Below are 20401 nucleotides of genomic sequence, written 5' to 3'. Positions count from 1 at the left end.
CCAAGCATTGTACATGGATGACCACAACAAAAGCAACAGTGATTGCCATTACCAAACATGAAACACACTCATACTATGTCATAATATTGACATTCTGTCCAGTAATCCTCCACTGTAACAGCTCCTTTACTTTGCAGTGAAAATTGATTTGTATATTCTTTGCCTCTGAGTCCTTGTGGGATTTTTTTTTTTTTTAATTCAGACAGAAAGTCACAAAAATTATACTCATCCTCATCAGTTCACTCAGTCCCATGTAATTAATTGTTTTTTTTCATCTTGATCTTTTGTTAGCACTTTTATGAGTTCATCAGTTTTTCATCAGAGTTCTGAAAATGCTTATTCATTCAGTTCAGCAGTACAGTCAGTTACCAGAAACCTGTACTTGTCAGAGTCTTTTCCATGAATTTCTTGAAGATGAAACCCTTTTATAGGAACATATTTGCAAAATCATCAGAGTACACTCAGAACTGTCTGTAAATGACAAAAGACTTAAAAATGACCACGGTAAAAGATTTGATGAAAGTTCATAATAATGCAGTTGACAAGAAAATTAGTTATTTCTGAGCTATACATTTTAAAGTAATAACTAGGATTATTACTTATAACATTATACCAGAACATATAAGATTTGTAGAAATTTCATGTAATGTCTGAAACATTTATATTAACATATTTCCATACATATTTCCATACAAATACAAATATAGGATTTTTAGAAATTTCATGTAATGTCTGAAACATTTATATTAACATATTTCCATACATATTTCCATACAAATACAAATATAAGATTTTTAGAAATTTCATGTAATGTCTGAAACATTTATATTAACATATTTCCATACAAATAACCCAATGAAAGTTTAGTATTAGTTGTTTTGTTTGCTTTTTTATACTGCAGGTTCTTATTAGGCATCAATTTTATACACATCAGTGTATACATGTCAATCCCAATCGCCCAATTCAGCACACCACCATCCCCACCTCACCACAGTTTTCCCCCCTTGGTGTCCATATGTCCGTTCTCTACATCTGTGTCTCAACTTCTGCCCTGCAAACTGGCTCATCTGTACCATTTTTCTAGGTTCCACATACATGCATTAATATATGATATTTGTTTTTCTCTTTCTGACTTACTTCACTCTGTATGACAGTCTCTAGATCCATCCACGTCTCAACAAATGACTCAATTTCGTCCCTTTTTATGGCTGAGTAATATTCCATTGTATATATGTACCACAACTTCTTTATCCATTTGTCTGTTGATGGGCATTTAGGTTGCTTCCATGACCTGGCTATTGTAAATAGTGCTGCAATGAACATTCGGGTGCATGTGTCTTTTTGAATTACGGTTTTCTCTGGGTATATGCCCAGTAGTGGGATTGCTGGGTCATATGGTAATTCTATTTTTAGTTTTTTAAGGAACCTCCATATTGTTCTCCAGAGTGGCTGTATCAATTTACATTCCCACCAACAGTGCAAGAGGGTTCCCTTTTCTCCACACCCTTTCCAGCATTTGTTGTTTGTAGATTTTCTGATGATGCCCATTCTAACAGGAGTGAGGTGATACCTCATTGTAGTTTTGATTTGCATTTCTCTAATAATTAGTGATGTTGAGCAGCTTTTCATGTGCTTCGTGGCCGTCTGTATGTCTTCTTTGGAGAAATGTCTATTTAGGTCTTCTGCCCATTTTTGGATTGGGGTGTTTGTTTCTTTGATATTGAGCTGAATGAGCTGTTTATATATTTTGGAGATTAATCCTTTGTCCGTTGATTCATTTGCAAATATTTTCTCCCATTTTGAGGGTTGTCTTTTCGTCTTGTTTATGGTTTCCTTTGTTGTGCAAAAGCTTTGAAGTTTCATTAGGTCCCACTTGTTTATTTTTGTTTTTATTTCCATTACTCTAGGAGGTGGATCAAAAAAGATCTTGCTCTGATTTATGTCAAAGAGTGTTCTTCCTATGTTTTCCTCTAAGAGTTTTATAGTGTCCAGTCTTATATTTAGGTCTCTAATCCATTTTGAGTTTATTTTTGTGTATGGTGTTAGGGAGTATTCTAATTTCATTCTTTTACATGTAGCTGTCCAGTTTTCCCAGCACCACTTATTGAAGAGACTGTCTTTTCTCCATTGTATATCTTTGCCTCCTTTGTCATAGATTAGTTGACCATAGGTGCGTGGGTTAATCTCTGGGCTTTCTATCTTGTTCCATTGATCTATGTTTCTGTTTTTGTGCCAGTACCATATTGTCTTGATTACTGTAGCTTTGTAGTATAGTCTGAAGTCAGGGAGTCTGATTCCTCCAGCTCCATTTTTTTGCCTCAAGACTGCTTTGGCTATTCGGGGTCTTTTGTGTCTCCATACAAATTTTAAGATGATTTGTTCTAGCTCCATAAAAAAATGCCATTGGTAATTTGATAGGGATTGCATTGAATCTGTAGATTGCTTTGGGTAGTATACTCATTTTCACAATGTTGATTCTTCCAATCCAAGAACATGGTATATCTCTCCATCTGTTGGTTATCATCTTTAATTTCTTTCATCAGTGTCTTATAGTTTTCTGCATACAGGTCTTTTGTCTCCCTAGGTAGGTTTATTTTCTTTTTTATTTTCCTTTTTCCTTTTTATATTAGAGTCTATTGAAAATATTTTGTAAGATTCTATTCTGATATTTTAAGTTGGATTCTGTTGTTAATATTTTGTCAAGGATTTTTATATTTATATTCAAGAGGGATATTAGTCTGTGATTTTCTTTTTTTGTAATGTCTTTGTCAGGTTTTGGTATTTGAGGATACTAGCCTTAGAGAATGAATTCAGCCATGATCTTTCTTCCTTTTTTTTGAAAGTTTGATGAAATTAATTTTATTTCTTCATTGTGCATTTGATAGAATTTTCCATTAAAGCCCTCTGTGTTTTCTTTGGGGAATACTTTTTGATAAATTCAATTCCTTTATTAGAAGTGAGCTGTTCAGATTTTCCATTTCTTCTTGTTAAGTGGTATTTTCAATAAATTTGTCCATTTCATCCAAGTTTTTGAATTTGTTAGCATAGCATTTTCTTATTATCCTTTTAATGGCTGTATTCTGAAGTGATAACCCCTTTTTCATTCTAGGTGGAGGTGATCAAGCAGTCTAGCTGGGGATGGGGATGAGGGTGGGAGTGGGTATCAATTTTGTTGATATTTTCAAAGAACCAGCTTTTGGCTTTGTTAACTTTCTCTGTTGTGTGTTTGTGTTCTGTTTTATTGATTTCTGCTCTTTATTATTTCCCTCCTTATTTACTTTTGGTTAACTTTGCTCTTTTTTTTTTAAAGCTTCTTAAGGTGGGGAAATTTGTTGTTGTTGTTTTTTAAATTTATTTATTTTATTTATTTTATTTTTGGCTGCGTTGGGTCTTTGTTGCTGTGCACGGGCTTTCTCTAGTTGCGGTGAGGGGGGCTACACTTCGTTTGCGGTGCGCAGGCTTCTCATTGTGGTGGCTTCTCTTGTTGTGGAGCGCGGGCTCTAGGCACGCGGGCTGTAGAGCGCAGGCTCAGTAGTTGCGGCGCGTGGGCTTAGTTGCTCCGCGGCATGTGGGATCTTCCCGGACCAGGGCTCGAACCCGTGTCCCCTGCATTGGCAGGAGGATTCTTAACCACTGCGCCACTGGGGAAGCCCGGGAAATTTGTTTTTAAAGCTTTGTCTTTGAAGGGCTTTGTTCGATTTATTTAATAAACATTTACTAAGACCCTATGAGTCAATATACCAGGCACTGTCATAGCTGTGAAGACAAGTAGGGCAAATTGCTTACAAGATAGTGGACACTGATACATGTCTACAATCTGTTATCAGAAGTGGCACATCATTTGATTATTAGTCTCTTTGGATAAGAAAGCTTACAACCATCACTGCTTAATGTTTTCTTCTATGTTCTTCATTTTTTTTTTTTTAAATCATCAACAATTTTTATTTTATTTATTTTTTAACAGGCAGTCTTTTTTTTTTTTTTTTTTAATTTATGGCTGTGTTGGGTCTTAGTTTCTGTGCGAGGGCTTTCTCTAGTTGTGGCAAGTGGGGGCCACTCTTCATCGCGGTGCGCGGGCCTCTCACTATCGCAGCCTCTCTTGTTGCGGAGCACAGGCTCCAGACGCACAGGCTCAGTAATTGTGGCTCACGGGCTCAGCTGCTCCGCGGCATGTGGGATCTTCCCAGACCAGGGCTCGAACCCGTGTCCCCTGCATTGGCAGGCAGATTCTTAACCACTGCGCCACCAGGGAAGCCCTGTTCTTCATTTTTAATTGAGTATCTGTTATTACATAATTAAAAGTAAATTCTTCCATGTTAATGACATGCTCCAACTGTCCTGTTCTATCTTACAGATAATTTATTGTTTGTAATCAACTCCATCAAGCAAGAGATTGTAAACCGAGTACAGAATCCAAGAGAGGAGAGAGGACCCAACATGGGACAGAAGCTTGAAATCCTCATTAAAGATACTCTTGGTAAGAAGAATACTGGATAAACTAATAACAAATAATAACGTACAGTGTAAGGTATATGATTCAAGGGAATATTCAAAATTCTTTTAAGAAAAAACTCAAGTGCTCTCATTGTAGTTACCTCCCTTTATGAGAAGATTTGTCTTTTGAGAGTTAACATTCATAAACATGTTCTCCTGGTTACCACGATTGATTGATTGATTGATAGACAAGAAATGATTTATTAGGACGCTTACTAGGCTTACAAGTGGGCAGGTGAGCGTTGTGCTGCCCCCCAATTTATTATTTAGACTTCATCACTGAACTATTTTAACACTTAGGAAAGGTAAACTTTTAGCAACTTTAACCTTCTGTGGGGAAAATAAAGATCCCTGACCTTGTCAAGCCTGCGGTATATACTTCAGTAGAGGTTCTTACCTATTTGTTTTACTCTTTCACAGGATTCTAACAGACTTGATTATCTGGTTTTCCATCCCTGAACAGATTATACCACGTGGGGAGGAAGAGAGAGGCGGGCATCCAGAAGTCAGGCAGAGTGATACCTGACAGGGAGGGTAGAGGTAGCTAATGTAGACAAAGACATGCAAACTCTAGAGGCCCCAGGAGCTTGGCTGCCATAGGAGCAAATCACCCTATGATCAGTAGCATCCCAAGGGTATTACAGCATAACACAAGCCGTGAAAACCCTGAAGCATCATAAAATTGTTTCAGCTATATTATATGTTCTTTGTTTAACAGTTTTTATTCTAGGACTGTCTCTTAAAAACTGGTTCTTACATAGTCGTTGCGTAGAGTAGTAAATTTCACTTACCTGAGAATTTTCTTCCAGTTCATTTTTCCCCAGGATGCTGACTGTATATTGAATCAGGTCACTTAAAAGAATTAGAGCTTACTTTTCAATCATTAATTAGTTATTTACCTGAATTTTAGAGTGCCAAACACTATACTTTAAAAAAATTTTTTAATTGTAAATATCTTAGAATTTGTTAAGACAGTTTTTCTGACTTCCACTTATTATAAATTCATTCATTCCACAAAATTTTTTCAATGCCTACTATGTTGCCAGGTGTTGGGGGATACAGGGGTTAAGTAGAGACTTGGTTACTACTCTTCTTAGATGCTTGTAGTCTAAAAATGGAAAGCAAAGAATAGAAAACCAAAAATAATAATAATAACATTGTGGTAATTGCTATGAAGAAATCAAGATGCTTAGATGCAGTAGAGAGAGCAAGAATATTTTATTTTTACTTATACAGAAATGCGCCTGTATACCAAATCTGCTACCCAAATCATTGCATTTTCTTTAATTGAAAATAAATACACATTTAATGCTTCCATGCACTTAGTAAGTTTCTTATGGTTTTTGAAATGACTTATTAATTTCTCTTGTCAGCGTTGTGTTCATACTGAATGTAAAATATACTAGTGTTTCTGTAGGGCAATTTGGAATCATTAGTAAAATTAGCAATGCATATAGATTTTAACCCAACAATTTCATGAAATTTGACAACTTTCATGTTTAAAGGCCAAAGGAGAAGATCTAAAAGAGAGATTAAGAGATGAGAAAAAAGAATTCCTTAGTCTAGGAAGGGATAAACAGCTGGCATTTATATAGTACTTACTATGATCCAGGATCTGTCTACTCAGGTTGTTTAGTGATTTACTTCCACAGTTCTGTGAAGGAGGTATTATTATCCTGGTTTTACAGATGAGGAATTGGAAGCCCAACAAGGTATTAAGTAACTTGCCACAAGTCCTACAGCCAGCGAGTGGCAGGACTAGGAGCTAGAAGTAAGTTCTCCTAGTTGCAAGTGCTTGCACTATACCCGTGTATCATCACTTGGCCCTGTCATCTGACACTCATCTCTAGATAGTTTCTGAACTGTATAGTTCCCAAGTGGCCCACTAATTGCCTCATCCAGTAGACTTACTTGAGAATTTATTTTTCTTGACATTCTGTGTAACATTTGATTCTTTTGAGCATTTATCTTCATTCTTAAAACATTTTCTTTATCTTAAGGTACTTTAGGTTCCGCATGCCTTGTTTCCTATCTTTTTACATACAAAATGCTAGTGGTTTCTCTGTGGCTCTAGCAATACCCACTGGTCATGTGCAGAAATTAAGATATGTTTTCAAAAAACAAAAGCTCATTTAGCATAATGGTTAAAATCAGAATATTTGAAATCAGTTCTAGATTCAAGTCCTGGCCCTGCCACTTACTACCTGAGGACCCTAGGGGAGTAACTTCACTTCCTCAACCTAATTTTATTCATCTATAATATAAAATGTGGACAGTTGTGTGGATTAAATGGAAAGAGTGCGTGTAAAGCACTTAGCATAGTGCTGAACACAAATGCTCAATACTTAGTAAGTATTAGTTGTTGATGTTACCATATTACGTCGTAAACATTTGAATTTTTTTCCTTAAAAGAATTTTATTTCTACATTGTCTTCCTTTGTTAGGTAGAGAGAGGAATTTAATGTTATAAGAAAGAATTCTTCCTGCCTTTTTATTTTTTAACTTAAAGGTCTTATATATTGGTAAGTTTGTGTTTTCCCTTTGTGCCTGATTGTCAGTTTTACCAGATACAATCCTTGACTCACATTTTCCTGCCTTGAGTATTTTAAATATGTTTCTCCATTTTTATTCTGGCATAAAGTGTTGCTGTTGAAAAGCTAATAATTGCCTAATTTTTTTCCCTTATGCCGTTTGCTATTTTTGCCCAGATGTCAACAGGATTTTTTTCTTTTTCTTTAAATCCTAGTAATTTTACTAGACCATGTCTTGGAGTTGGCCATTTTAGGTTTATATTCTCATATACACTCTGTGCTCTTTCAGTAAGTAGCTTCAGATCTTTTTATTTTATTTTTATTTATTTATTTATTTTTAAAATTTCTTTAATTGATTTATTTCTGGCTGCGTTGGGTCTTTGCTGCTGTGTGCAGGCTTTCTCTAGTTGCAGCGAGCGGGGGCTACTCTTTGTTGCGGTGCACGGGCTTCTCATCGCGGTAGCTTCTCTTGTTGCAGAGCACAGGCTTTAGGCGCCTGGGCTTCAGGAGTTGTGGCTCGCGGGCTCTGGAGTGCAGGCTTAGTAGTTGTGGCGCATGGGCTTAGTTGCTCCGCGGCATGTGGGATCTTCCCGGACCAGGGCTCGAACCCGTGTCCCCTGCATTGGCAGGCAGATTCTTAACCACTGTGCCACCAGGGAAGTCCATATGTTTTTAATATTTGATTTGTTCCCTTGCTTTGGTTTTCTTCTTTGGGGACTCTTACTATTTGTGGGTTGGATCTTCTTTGCCTATCTTCAGTATTTTCTGAAGTATATTCACTTTTTCTCAAATTAAAAAAAAAAATCTCTTAATTTCTTTCTTATTTTAAAATTCTTTCCCTTTTCACTGCTGTTTCTCTTAAATGCGTTATCTGTTGTGTTTATTTGTGGCTCTTATATTCCTTTTAGATTTGTTTTAATTTCAGGAGTTAATTTTTTCATTTTGTTTCTAATTTTTTTTGAGGTGTGATTGACATAACATAACATTATATTAGTTTCAGGTGTATAATGTACTGATTTGATACTGCTATGTATTGCAAAATGATCACCACAATTTAAGTCCAGTTAGCATCTGTCAATATACATAGTTACAAAATATTTTTTTCTTGTGATGAGACCTTTTAAGATCCTCTCTCCTACCTACTTTCAAATATGCAGTGCAGTATTGTTAACTACAGTCGCCATGCTGTACGTTACATGCCCTTCATTATGGATTGTAGTCTTTATCATCAAGAAGTACACTTCTTTTGTCCTGTTTACAGCTTTTTCCCTGAATTCAATCTTGTCTGATCTTACAATTCATGAATGTAGCTTTCTTATTATTTATCTTTGCTTGGTAGCCTTCCCTTCTATTTTCAGTCTTTCTGAATTACTTTATATGAGATGCATCTCTTTTTAAAAGATCTTAATTAGATTAAAATTTAAATTTAATTTAAATTTAATTTCGATTTGCATACCATAAAATTCCTAGATTTTTATATGTAACTTGTAGTTTGATTTTCTTTATTAGTCAGTCTAGGAGTTTTTCTTTAATGGATGAGTTTAGCTCACTTTTATTTTATCTTTTTTTTGGCTGCTTTGGGTCTTCATTGCTGTGTGCAGGCTTTCTCCATTTGCGGTGGCTTCTCTTGCTGCGGAGCATGGGCTCTAGGCTCACGGGCTTCAGTAGTTGTGGTGCACAGGCTCAGTAGTTGTGGCTCGCAGGCTCTAGAGCTCGGGCTCAGTAGTTGTGGTGCACGGGCTCTAGGGCCCGTGGGCTTCAGTAGTTGTGGCTCGCGGGCTTGGTAGGTGTGGCTTGCGGGCTCTAGAGCGCAGGCTCAGTAGTTGTGGCGCACGGGCTTAGTTGCTCTGCAGCATGTGGGATCTTCCCGGACCAGGGCTCGAACCCATGTCCCCTGCATTGGCAGGTGGATTCTCAACCACTGCGCCTCCAGGGAAGCCCGGCAGGTGGCTTCTTAACCACTGTGTCACCAAGGAAGTCCCAGCTCATTTTTATTTATTGATGTATGTTTGGTTTTATTTCTGTTGTCAAAAGAGCTGTTAGGATTTGTTCATATGGCTTTCTTGCCTTTCATGTCATTCACTGTATGATCCATTATTATTATAGTTTCATTTTGTATGTGTCCTCTGATTATTTTCAAGCTCTACATTTTTGTCTTGCAGGTTCACTTTTTAGCTAATAACATGTATACTTAATTTTTTTCTCAACTTTTCATTTAAGATATCAATCCTACAAGAAAAGTAGAAAGAAATAGTCCAGTGAACACCTCCGTGTCATTCCGCTAGATTCACCAGCTGTTAATATTTTGCTGCATTTGCTTTATTTCTGCCTCTATGTACATTTTTTTCCCTAAATATTTGTAGGTAACTTATAAACTTATGATTCTTCATCCATAACTGCTACTTCAGCATGTATTTCTCAAGAACAAGGACACTTTCTTACTTAGACACAATACTGGTATAACTTCCATTGATATGACATCTATATGGAGTCCATATTTAAATTTCCCCAGTTGTCTCAGTAATGTCCTTTATAACCTTTTTGTTTGTTTTTGATCCAATTAAGGATCATGAGTTGCATTTAGTTGTGTCTTTTTTTTTTTTTTTTTTTTGTCTCCTTTAATCTAGATCAGTCTCCCAGGCTTTTTTTCTTCCATAAAAAATCCAGGTAAATGTCCCAACATTTGAATTCATCTGTTAGGGATCTTACTGAACTGTGATTAGATACAGTTAAATTTTCTTGGCAAGAATACATTGTAGGTTATATATCCTTCTCATTATGTCAGTCAAGAAACAGTATCAGTTTGTCCCATTATTGGTCAGGCTGATTTTGATCACATGGTTAAGGTGGTGTCAGTTCTCTGTTTTTTACAGTATCTTTTGACTTCTTATGAGCAATTACTGCATAGTATTTTTCTGCTTCCATCCCCTTTAATTGCTCATTTTTATATTACATTTAAAACACATACATCTCTGTTACGTAAAATCAATATATCAAATATCTTTGACCTCAGCTATAGAGGATGAGGAAGATGAAAAAATCAACATACCTGCAGTGTCTCCCACCTTTCCTTCTTCTCTTCCAAGTTTGCTTATTTATCCACTTTTCTTTAAAATGAAGAAAAAGGAACGTAAAATTGATACAGTCATTATAAAAATGAATGAAAACATGCTTCAGGTATATATTTTCAGTCATGTGGGTGAAGCCCATCCATGGGATGTAGTGAGGTTGGAGCAGTTGGAAGAGACTGGTGGTTTGATCCTTCTAATCTTGTGGGCTCTAATTATGGTGGGTAGAATTATTTTCTGGGCTGCAGTAGCAAACGGCAGAACACTCATCTGGGACCAGTGTCTAGCTGAGAGTCACCCCTGACCCTCAGATTTTCCTACTCCTCACCTTCATATGTGTCTAAGTGTGCCTATTATTCTTTTCTTCAGGTCTCCCAGTTGCTGGGCAAACCTCAGAATTTGTTAACCAAGTGTTAGAGAAAACTGCGGAAGGCAATCCCACTGGAGGCCTTGTAGGACTAAGGATACCAACATCAAAAGTGTAATCAGCCTCATTGGACCACTGGTCAGAAATGTCTGTGTTTGTCACGTTATTCATTGTAAATTTTCATTCTGTTTTGCATGTCAGTTTAGCATTATGTAAACATTTACAATTAGGTTACATTGTTTTAAGAACTAAGTAGCGTAAGTGAAGCATGATCCAAAATACTTGATTATTACATTTTCAGAGCATAAACCGTTGGTTAAAACTGCTACTGGCATCAGAATTGAAACTCATACATTTAAGTAGATGTTTAGATACAGATTGCAAAATCTGTTAAATCAAAACATTTTGAAAGAGTGAAGATAATAGTAAATGCCAAATATTGTGGCAGGTTTATGCTCTGAACCACACAAAAAAATTGAGGAAGCATTTTTTTAAACAGTCAGTTTAGATTGTTTTTAGAATTATTGCTTTTTGTTCTGATTTTCCACAACCATTAATCTCACTTGTACATGGCACAACCCAGCACTCATGCCCATGTGCCATATTAGATGTTCATTTTCCGAGCTCAATATGGTATATATAAATATATATATAAATATATATATATATATAATGTCTGTGCAAGTAAGAAAAAAAAGCATATTCTTTGTGCCTTGTATTTTGGGGAAACTATAAAACTGGTAATATTTTGTATGATGAAAACCCTAATGAGGAAAAACAAGATATATAGATGGAAAAATTATGGGGTTTAAATGTTTTTTTGTTCCAACTCTTTTTCAAATTTTTTGAATGTATATAGGACTATGTTGAAATGTAGATATATGCCACAGAGTCTGTGTATTGTATAAAAAACAAAACAAAAAAACAAACAAAAAAAAGATGGCTCTAGAAAACTCATATTTCGGTACTTGACCGGAAGAAGACAAATACTTGCACATTATTGCGATTGTTTTATTTTTTGTACCAAAGACAAATGCAACTGATATGGCATACTGCCAGTCTAAGTAAAGTTTTGCACAGCTTACATGATACTGTATGAATGTATGAAAAAAAGGAGAAAAAAAAGAAAAACGAAAAGGTCAGGGTTAGGGATCTTACTGAACTGTGAATTTTATTTCTGTTTGGGTCCAATTATCTACAGAAGGAGCATCCACACATACAGATATTATTTTGCTGTTCCTCTAGTTCGCTTCCATAGTAGATAAGTTGGTGGCCATTTAGGTGTCTATAAGTCTTTTTATTTCTGCACTTATTGTAGGAAATTTTAATATATTTCATTTTAGTAAGCTATTGGTAAAATAGTTTTTGACCTTGAAAATTAAAAAGTTTATTTAGCTTATTGTAGTATACTTCCACCAAACAACCAAAATACAGATTATTTTTATTGTATTATGTATATATATATGTAAAGACAGAAAAAAGCTAAATATATCTAATTCTTTAGTTGCCACTTTTCCAGTTGATGTATTATTGTGCATGTAATATTTTCAAAGATCAACACAAGCTTAAAACAAAAACAAAGATTTATAGATTTTTATATTTTTGTACAGGTATTTTCAAACTAGCTTCTTCAAACTTAACATGTGACTTATTCTTCTTCTATAGTTTCTAGAACTGAGAAATATTAACACATTTAGTTTTTAGGTGCTCTTTTTTGTTCACATAAAACAGCTTCATTAGTCAGTGTTTTAACTATGTTAAAGCTTTACCTCTTGATGAGAATTTTCTTATGTCAAGGCAACGTTATAAACCTTCCCTACAGATCTTTCCGTCCTGTCTCTCTTACTGTTTTATTTTCAAATCTTGTGTTTTGAACTCTGAAAACTGGTAGCTTAAAAATTATACCTTAAAAAAAATCCTATTTAGCCAGAAAAAAAAATACCAAAAATTTCCGACCTAGCTGCTGGGAAAGTATCTATTTCTCCAACTATTTCTCCATTACCCCTTGGAGAATTTATTTTTAATTATATTTTGTCTATACAGTGTGTTTCCTTTTCTGTTATTTTCTCCCTCCCCACCACGCTTTCCCATTTGTAAGTGATAGCATATGAAGCTATAGCTTATAAAGGTTTGTTTGATTCTAAAACACACAGTAACAAGTGAGCAATGTTGCTTTCATGCTTCTTTGACATTATGAAAAAGAAACTCCAAGAAGGACTGTCTTAACACCTTAGCTGAACTGTGATGCACAAGATTACCCTGTGTGCTTGGTGGAAATGTACCTGGTTAGTGCATTCACACTAAACAGATAAGCTTAGATCTAATGGTTTAATAGAATGTAAGTTTATTGTTTAAAGTTTTTCATTTTTAGGTGGGAGAAGGCAAAGCACAGGTTTGTAACTTGGAGGTATATGAAGTTTTGACAGAATGTGTCTGGGAAATTGAAACATGTTCCAAAATATGGCAGTTTTGCAATCAGGTGAAAATAATTTCATGATAGAGATTCAGCTGATGAGGTTTATAAAATTGCCCCTTTCTAGCTGCTCTGTTAGGAATTCTGGTTTTTTATACCTTTTTCTTGTCTGCAAACCAGAATTTGATTTTTTGGTCTTGCATTTCAAAAAAAGACTTTGAATCTGTTTAGTAGATTCCATATCCTTGCATTTCAGTGTTTTATATGTACTACTTAAGTTAAATAGGTAAAAGCTTTTAAATAGTTGAGCTTTTTAATGTTGACACTTTATTTTGTACCTATTTATATATGTATGTATATCTTAGAAAAGCACTTTGTTAAAAAAAAATTGCATTTTATATGATTCCTGCCATTTGCTGCTAAATCTGGGCTGGTCAGAATGCTGCAGCGATACTTGATCTAAATAAAAACCTGGCAGTAAAATGTAGAGTGAAAGTTAAATCCTCTTGCTGTTTTAACTTTATCATAAAGATGACATAGGCAAGCTGTGCAGCTTTACATTTTAACCAGGGGACTCTGTGGCATTTAAAACCGTCTAGAAATGGTTGTACTTTAATGCCAGTAATAATCTGCTTCCTCTATTGTCATTAAAATATATACGTTTAGTGTATCACACAAACAAATCTTATAAGGGTAACGTAAAAACCCCAACAATTGTACGTGTTCTGTTTTTGAAAATTGTGGCATGTATTTTTGGGTGAAGATCATTAGAGAAGAGCTCTCTAAAGGTTTTCTGTGTTCATACATGGTATACAGATAGCTCATAATGAAGTCCAGAATCTTACTTTAAGTGAAGGCATTGTGAATTCACCTCAAATAAACCCATTGTTCCCAAAGCAATTATAAACTTTGACTCTAGTACTACTATGATTTAAAAAAACAAAAAACGTTCTTCCTCTTTTCAGATACACTGGATTCTTTATAGAGTTTGTCTCCATATGAAAGCATGCTGTCCAGTTGTTCTTGTTAAGATCTTGTCTGAGTTTTGAATTGGGTGCCACACTTTTTCAGTCAATATGATTGCTTGTTCTACTGTACCATGTACGATTCTTGTCCTCTCCTATATCCTTCATGACAGATTATGATGTGGCTTTATATTGTGCCTTACTTGTACATTTAAAACAAAACATCTTCATTCCCTTTCACTTCCTAAATCTTTCACTTTGACCTTTTTGGTAAGAGAATCAGAGCTATTATAAAAACATCATGAAGGATTTCAGATGGGTATGGTTTCAAATTCCCTCTCTTTATTGTTATTTTATATTTGTATGAAAGACCAGTTTTGAATGGTCTTTGAATATGAGGGGGAGAGATTAGCAGTAATTTCACTACATCCCTTTTTCCTAACTTTCATGAATTTGTCATACATCTTCTTTCTGATGCTTGACTTCATTTGCTCCTTAGCAATAGTCTGCATTTAAAGAAACGTATGTTCAGTTCATCAGCTTGAAATTGACTATTTTCATTTTTCCAGAATTTTTTAGGAGAAGAGTACTCGTTTTGTTTGTTTTATAAAACAGATGACAAGTCTCTTTAAAAGAAACAGAAGTACAGTACTTTTGAAATACAATGCTGTTAGTTTGGATTTCTTTTTTTATATATAATATTCATACAGTTATCTGATGTTTGCCTTCATTAATAAAGCTGTTAGTTTATTCACCAAAATGTCAAGAATGGATGTGCTTTTCTTTATTCCATACATTTAAAAATATTTTAGCTGCTAAGAGTTAGTTAACTTTCTAAGAAACGAAATCAAGTTGCCTTCAGCAGGAATTAACAAAAACTTATGTTCCCTTTCTTTATATAGTCTTCCTAAAATTCTGTTCAAGTATCTTCTAGTTAATTATGTAACAGAATGTTAGCATCTCTCCAAATCTTGAAACTTGAATTTTGAGAACGCATTGAATTATGCTTTCAGTGTTAAAGTTTCAAATTATCCTTCTAGTGAAGTCTATTGTGGAATACCATTTCCCATGGAACTAAGGCCATTTCCACAACTTTGCACAGAACTGCAGTCTTGTTCTTCCCTCGGATCATGACAAATAAGCCTCACACAGTGCCGTAATACTTGTGGATTCTTTTGTAATCTTTGTAATCTTAATAAGGGCATTATGAGAAGATGACTCCGTGTTTTCTTTAATATTTCAAACACATTGGGATGTAACCATGAATGTCAACTGTAGGAATGGTTGTTTCGTTTTAAGGAATAAGCATGTTGGGGGAAGATGATGAAAATGTACTACTGACAGTTTTACACTTCCATAGACAAGTGGGATTATGTGTTGAAGCATAATCCTCGTGCTTAGTAAACTGACTGAAATTGTAGAAATTACACCTAGGAACTGAATTATGCCAAATTGCCATTCCCTTTAGAAAAGAGAGATTTGGGGGTAGTGGTGAGGGAATAGAACCTTAAAACTACTTCCGAATAGTATTTTGGAATTGATGACTTGGTGACTAGTGAGGAACGTCAAAGTTGGGTATTTCAATGTGCCAAGTTCGGGTGAACTAAGTTTGCCTCTTTCATAACAATGTAAACACAATGGTGTAGTTAATTAAATTATGGGTGGATGTGAGCGGGACTGATTACTGTGTCTTGCCCTTCGCCCTTTGTTTTTTTCAGAACCAAATAACAGAAATGTATATGTGTGTACTGTATCTGCCTTTTCACCACATTTTTATGACACTGTATTCCACTGCCTGCTTTTTTTTTTTCTTTTTTTTTTTTTTAAACCTTCTTTTCCTAGGTTTTGTCCTATAACTTAGCATTTGTGGTTAACAGTGATATTAGGGCTGACTGCACATAAGACGTCACAAGAGAAGAGCGGAAGGGCAAGAATTCAAAGTGTTTGTTCATACAATGTGGCGACCTCTTTTGCATAGTTGCGTAGGATCCTGTTTGTAATGCTATCATAAATATTCTGTAGTTTTGTTCCCCCCTCCCCTAACTGGAGCTATGAAACTTTTTAATTGGATTCAGTCTTGTCTATTGTCTAGAAAGAATTTTATCTCGTTGACGCATGAGCTGTTTAAAAATTATTCTATTAAATGTTGGTTAATAGTTGTGCAGTTTTTCTTTTCAGAAGAAAAGGCATTTCAAACGTTGCCTTTGTTTTCTGTCACCTTCCAACCCCTCAGCACTTCTAGTCAGATACAGATTCATCAGTGTATGCAACATCCTTTGTAATTTAAAATAAAAAAAGATGAAAAGAAAAGGTTTTGAATTGTTTGCCTCATGCTTTCGTCCTTCCTTTTTCTGTTGCTTTTCTGTTGCTTTCCAAGGTGATCATCCACCCTTCAGAATAACCCACTGTAACAAAATTCCAAACTAGAGACAGCAGTGAACTCTTGATCACGCTGCCCCTCTCTTGGTGTAGTGTACAAACAGCTAACATTTTTTTTAACACTTTGGGCTGCTTTTTCAATACTTTAGTTAAATTTAGCTATTACGTAGAATTATTCATTGACAAAAACATTTACATTCTTTATAGTTTAGAGCATAGTTTAGTTTATCCTTATTTCTCCTCCTTGATTCTTTGGCGAAGCGATTTCTCTGAGGGAGAGAAGGTATTTTGAGTCTCTCCTGACTTAAGCCTTTGTATGTGTTTGTGTGTTTCATAATTCTAAGTAGGTCCCCAAGCTAGGCTGGGCATACACATAGAACTTTTAAATCAGGGGACCTGAGTAAACACCACTGTAGCAGTGTGTTCCTTCGGCCAACAAACATTTGTTTAGCATTTTCTCTGCCAAGACTTGTGCTACGTACTGGCCAGAAGGAGACTGAAGAGACCGCCACTAACGTTTAGTCTGCTGAGGGAGGCCACGTGTGAACAGGGCCACAAAACAACACAAGAGCTGTTAAACACGCAAAGGGTTCTAGGTACGTTACCGCAGAGGTATTTGCAAGGACACTGGTACCACATCAAGTGGGGTATGTTAAGAGAATTGACAGGCTGTGTGCATGACATCCCTGGTCCCTTGAAGAAGCCCTTTTTGCTTCATTTGAGTGACACTGAGGCTGTCAGGAAGCAAAGTGGGCCTAGCCTCTCATGGACTGGTTCTGCTTCAGGACTTGACCTCACAGGAGCCTCTATCAGAGGCCGGGAACTTTAAGGAGCTGGGTGAACCAGCCCTTCCAGTATAGCTCTTAGGAAACTAAACCTTCTGTTAGGTAGCACCCAGTGAGATGGGTTGTTCAGTTGTCCCTCGTTGCCCACATTGATTTCGGAACCAGGAGAGCACCTTAGAGAGAAAAACATTAGTTGGGAAATACTTTAATATCCCAGCTGTAAGGTTCAGAATAGGAAAAAGGCATTAGAAAGTCCTAGAAGGCTAGGGTGGCATTCATTAAGCCCCTGCTAGGTGCTTTCCTATCAGGGAACTCACCTGCTGCTCTCTGTGGCCCAGTGAGGTGGGTGATCATGTCCATTTTACAAAAGAAACTAGACCCAGATGCAGGGACTCACCCCAGACCCAGCTTAGATGATACAGAACTCCAATTCAAATGGCAATCTGCTTGCAGCACTCAGAGACAATCTATACTCCTCTGTAAGGGACCTGGCCAAGTCACTGGCAATATTTGGATGGATGTTTGTGTAGGAGGGAGATAATGGGCTTAGGGTCTGGAAACCAGAAAGAACTAAAGCCAGAACCTAGTAGATGGAGTAAACAAAAGCTAGCCTCAGGATCAGTAGGTAAAGGTGACGGGAGCAAAACAGCATTGGCAGTAGTCAGTGATGGGGAGTGCGGGTCACCAAATTGTATCTATCCCTCAAAGATGGCCTCTAGCTGAAGGCCTTAGAATTGAGTCTTTTTTGTTAGAATGGAGTACGTTGGAGGGTGGAGAAGAGAGGAACTATGTTTTCTCTCATTGCCTCATGGAGATGCAATTGGCGACTGTTGGTTGCAGAGGAATTTCCAGCAAGAAGCATGATGGGAAAGGGGCTCAAGGTCATGTGGGCCGATCTACTGCGTGCAGAGTTTGGGTTTCTTCAATGTCCTGAACAGGGAGCTTCTACTTGAGGATCCAAAACGTTTGACCTGAAAAATGGCAACCTCAGTTTCTTTAAAAGGTTTTAATCTTAAAATGTCTCCAGGAATGAACTTAACAGAAAATGTACAAGCTCTGAAGAAAACATTAAAATACTATGAAGGATACAGAAGAAGACTTGAACAAGTGGAAAGATAGACCAAGTTCTTGAATAGGAACAGTCAACGGCATAAACCTGTCAGTCCTCCTAATTTAAATGAACAATTCAGTGCCACCCCAATAAGACATACCAATACGATTTCAAAAAACTAAAGTTCACATGGGGAAAAAAATGGGGTGTTCGATCCTAACAGGTATTAAAACACAAAAAACTAATATTAAAACAGTGTCATTTTGGTGAATGAATGAATAGGCCAACAGAATAGAATGGAAAGTATAGAAATAGATTCAGATGTATTTATACATTATAAATAACATAAATTATTAATTTATGTTATTTATATTTAATTTATATGGTAAGTGTGGCATCTGAAACCAGTGAGAAAAAGATGGATTGTTCAGAAAATAGTGTTGGAACAACTGGGTAACCCTCTGGAGAAAGTAAACTTGGCTCTGTATCTCACACCATAAGCCAACACATATTTCAAAATGGGTAAAGATCTAAATGTAAAAATAAAATCTCAAATAAAACTTTTTTAAGGCCCAAAACACCATAAAAGCCAAGTCAAAATTCTATAGACTAAGAGACAAAGCTCATTTCTAGGGGCAAATCCTCCTAATATCTAAAGAACTCTGGGAGCTGATGTGAAAAAGACTGACAACCTACTAGAAAAACAAGCAGATAGTAGAATAAATACAAGTAGTTCTCAACTTCATTCATGATAAGAAATGAAAATTGAAAGATGGCATTTTTCACTTAATCAGATTGGCAAAAATCCCAGTGTTTGTTAACACACCATGTGTACGAGGCCGTGAGAAAGCAGGCATTTGTACCACATTGCTGGTGGGAGTGTAAATTGATATAACTTCTATGAAGAGCAATTCGGTAACATGTATCAGAATTTTAAAATGCATATATCCTTTGACCTAGCAATTCCACTTTTTCTGGGCAAGTCATTATCTCTCTGTGCCTGTTTCCTCATCTGTAAAAAGTGGATAACTCTACCTCACAGGGTTGTTGTGAGAGTTAAGTTAGAATGATACACATAAAGCACTTAGTACAAAGTACCTGGCACAAGGCAAGTGCTCCACAAATGTCAGTAATATAATAATAGCAGTCATGTGCATTGCATTCTTACCATGTACCACATTACTACATTGTGCTTGGTGCTTTTTATGTATTACCTCTTTTAATCTTTCACTCAGTGCTGTGATCACCAGCATTTAGCCTCTGAGGAGACTGAAGCACAGAGATGTGAAGTGGGTTGTCAAGCAGGATTCAAGCCAGGGCAGATGCTCAAGCCTGCAATATACAGCCTGTTTATTAGGTGCAGTGGGGTGATGAACACCTTAAGGGAGGGTGTTCCCTCCAAGGCCACAGGTCCAAAAAGAGCTTGAAGAATCCAGGAAGGAGACAGGGGTGGGTGGGGTACCTGATGCCCTTGAGGTCCAGCTAAGAAACTTGGATTAGTTAATAAGAAAAATACAATGAAAGAGCCTCCATCTGTTGAGGGTCTATTCTTAATTATTTCCATCAAAACTACATTAATCCATCAAAACTACTCCAGCGAGGTAAATTTATTAAATCCAATTGTACACAAAAGGGAACCACCAGGAGCCAGTGAAGGGGTGTAAGCTGGAATGTGACTTGATCAGTTGTGCGTTTTAGAAAGATCCCTTGGACCGTGGGCTGGACTGACAGGAAGTACCCTAGCAAACTGCCTTGAATTCCATACATTTAAAAAAGTAATGATAACAACATTTGTCTTTGTTTTCTTTCACTCCACAATTTATATTCACTGTAGAAAATATGAAAAATACAAGAAAGTTTAAAGAAATATAAAAAACTGTTAATCCCACCTTCCAGAGACATCCCAATTGATACTTTTCCTCCAGTCTTTTTCCCCCCTCTATGCAAAAAATATGCAGTCATTAGAATGACTGATGGGCGGAAGAGAGGCCCCTGTTAAAGCCTTGCTGATAATTCCCTCCTCTCTTTCTCTCCGTCTTACTAGGTCCACACCAAGAGGCCGACTGATTTTTCCCACGGGTCAGGGAAAGTCCACACGACTCGACGCTACCATCCTCGCTCGCCGCAGGCCGGTCTCTAGGGGGCGCTGCCGCAAGACCCGACGGGGAAGAAGGAAGCCGGTGCGAAAACGCGTTGGAACTTGGGCACCGCGGCAGCCCGTAGCCGGCTTTCCCAACATGGCGGTTCCCCAAGACGTCCACGTCAGGATCTGTAACCAAGAGATTGTTAAATTCGATCTGGAGGTGAAGGCGCTTATCCAGGTACTAATGCCCAGGCCCCACGCCGGG

The 20401-nt window shown here is 36.7% G+C and overlaps 2 protein-coding genes and 2 long non-coding RNA genes across 8 annotated transcripts in view; 2 read left to right on the top strand and 2 right to left on the bottom strand.

Moving 5' to 3' along the window:
* Positions 1-16148, top strand: part of CREBRF (CREB3 regulatory factor) — a 63484-nt gene extending 47336 nt beyond the window's left edge. For 4 of the 5 annotated variants that reach the window (XM_082456438.1, XM_082456434.1, XM_082456436.1 and 1 more), the window contains 2 exons: positions 4355-4477; positions 10463-16148. In XM_082456438.1, coding sequence (XP_082312564.1) covers positions 4355-4477; positions 10463-10578 — 239 coding nt within the window. In that variant the 3' untranslated portion in view covers positions 10579-16148. The remainder of the gene's footprint in view (positions 1-4354; positions 4478-10462) is intronic. The other variant, XM_082456437.1, reaches the window with a different exon arrangement.
* LOC309658258 overlaps positions 1-20401 on the bottom strand; it is a 215668-nt gene that overhangs the window by 97267 nt on the left and 98000 nt on the right. The gene's annotated exons all lie outside the window — the stretch shown is intronic.
* LOC309658250 overlaps positions 13254-20401 on the bottom strand; it is a 9711-nt gene continuing 2563 nt past the window's right edge. Inside the window, exon 2 of the long non-coding RNA XR_014262139.1 lies at positions 13254-20322. This is a non-coding gene — a long non-coding RNA (uncharacterized lncRNA). The remainder of the gene's footprint in view (positions 20323-20401) is intronic.
* Positions 20027-20401, top strand: part of BNIP1 (BCL2 interacting protein 1) — a gene marked incomplete at its 5' end in the record, with an annotated part of 19123 nt that continues 18748 nt past the window's right edge. Inside the window, one exon of the mRNA XM_082456540.1 lies at positions 20027-20374. Coding sequence (XP_082312666.1) covers positions 20027-20374 — 348 coding nt within the window. The remainder of the gene's footprint in view (positions 20375-20401) is intronic.

The sequence above is a fragment of the Balaenoptera physalus genome (genome assembly GCF_965194825.1).
Source record: "Balaenoptera physalus genome assembly, chromosome: 3".
Classification (NCBI taxonomy): domain Eukaryota; kingdom Metazoa; phylum Chordata; class Mammalia; order Artiodactyla; family Balaenopteridae; genus Balaenoptera; species Balaenoptera physalus.
This window is presented reverse-complemented; position numbering and strand designations above follow the sequence as displayed.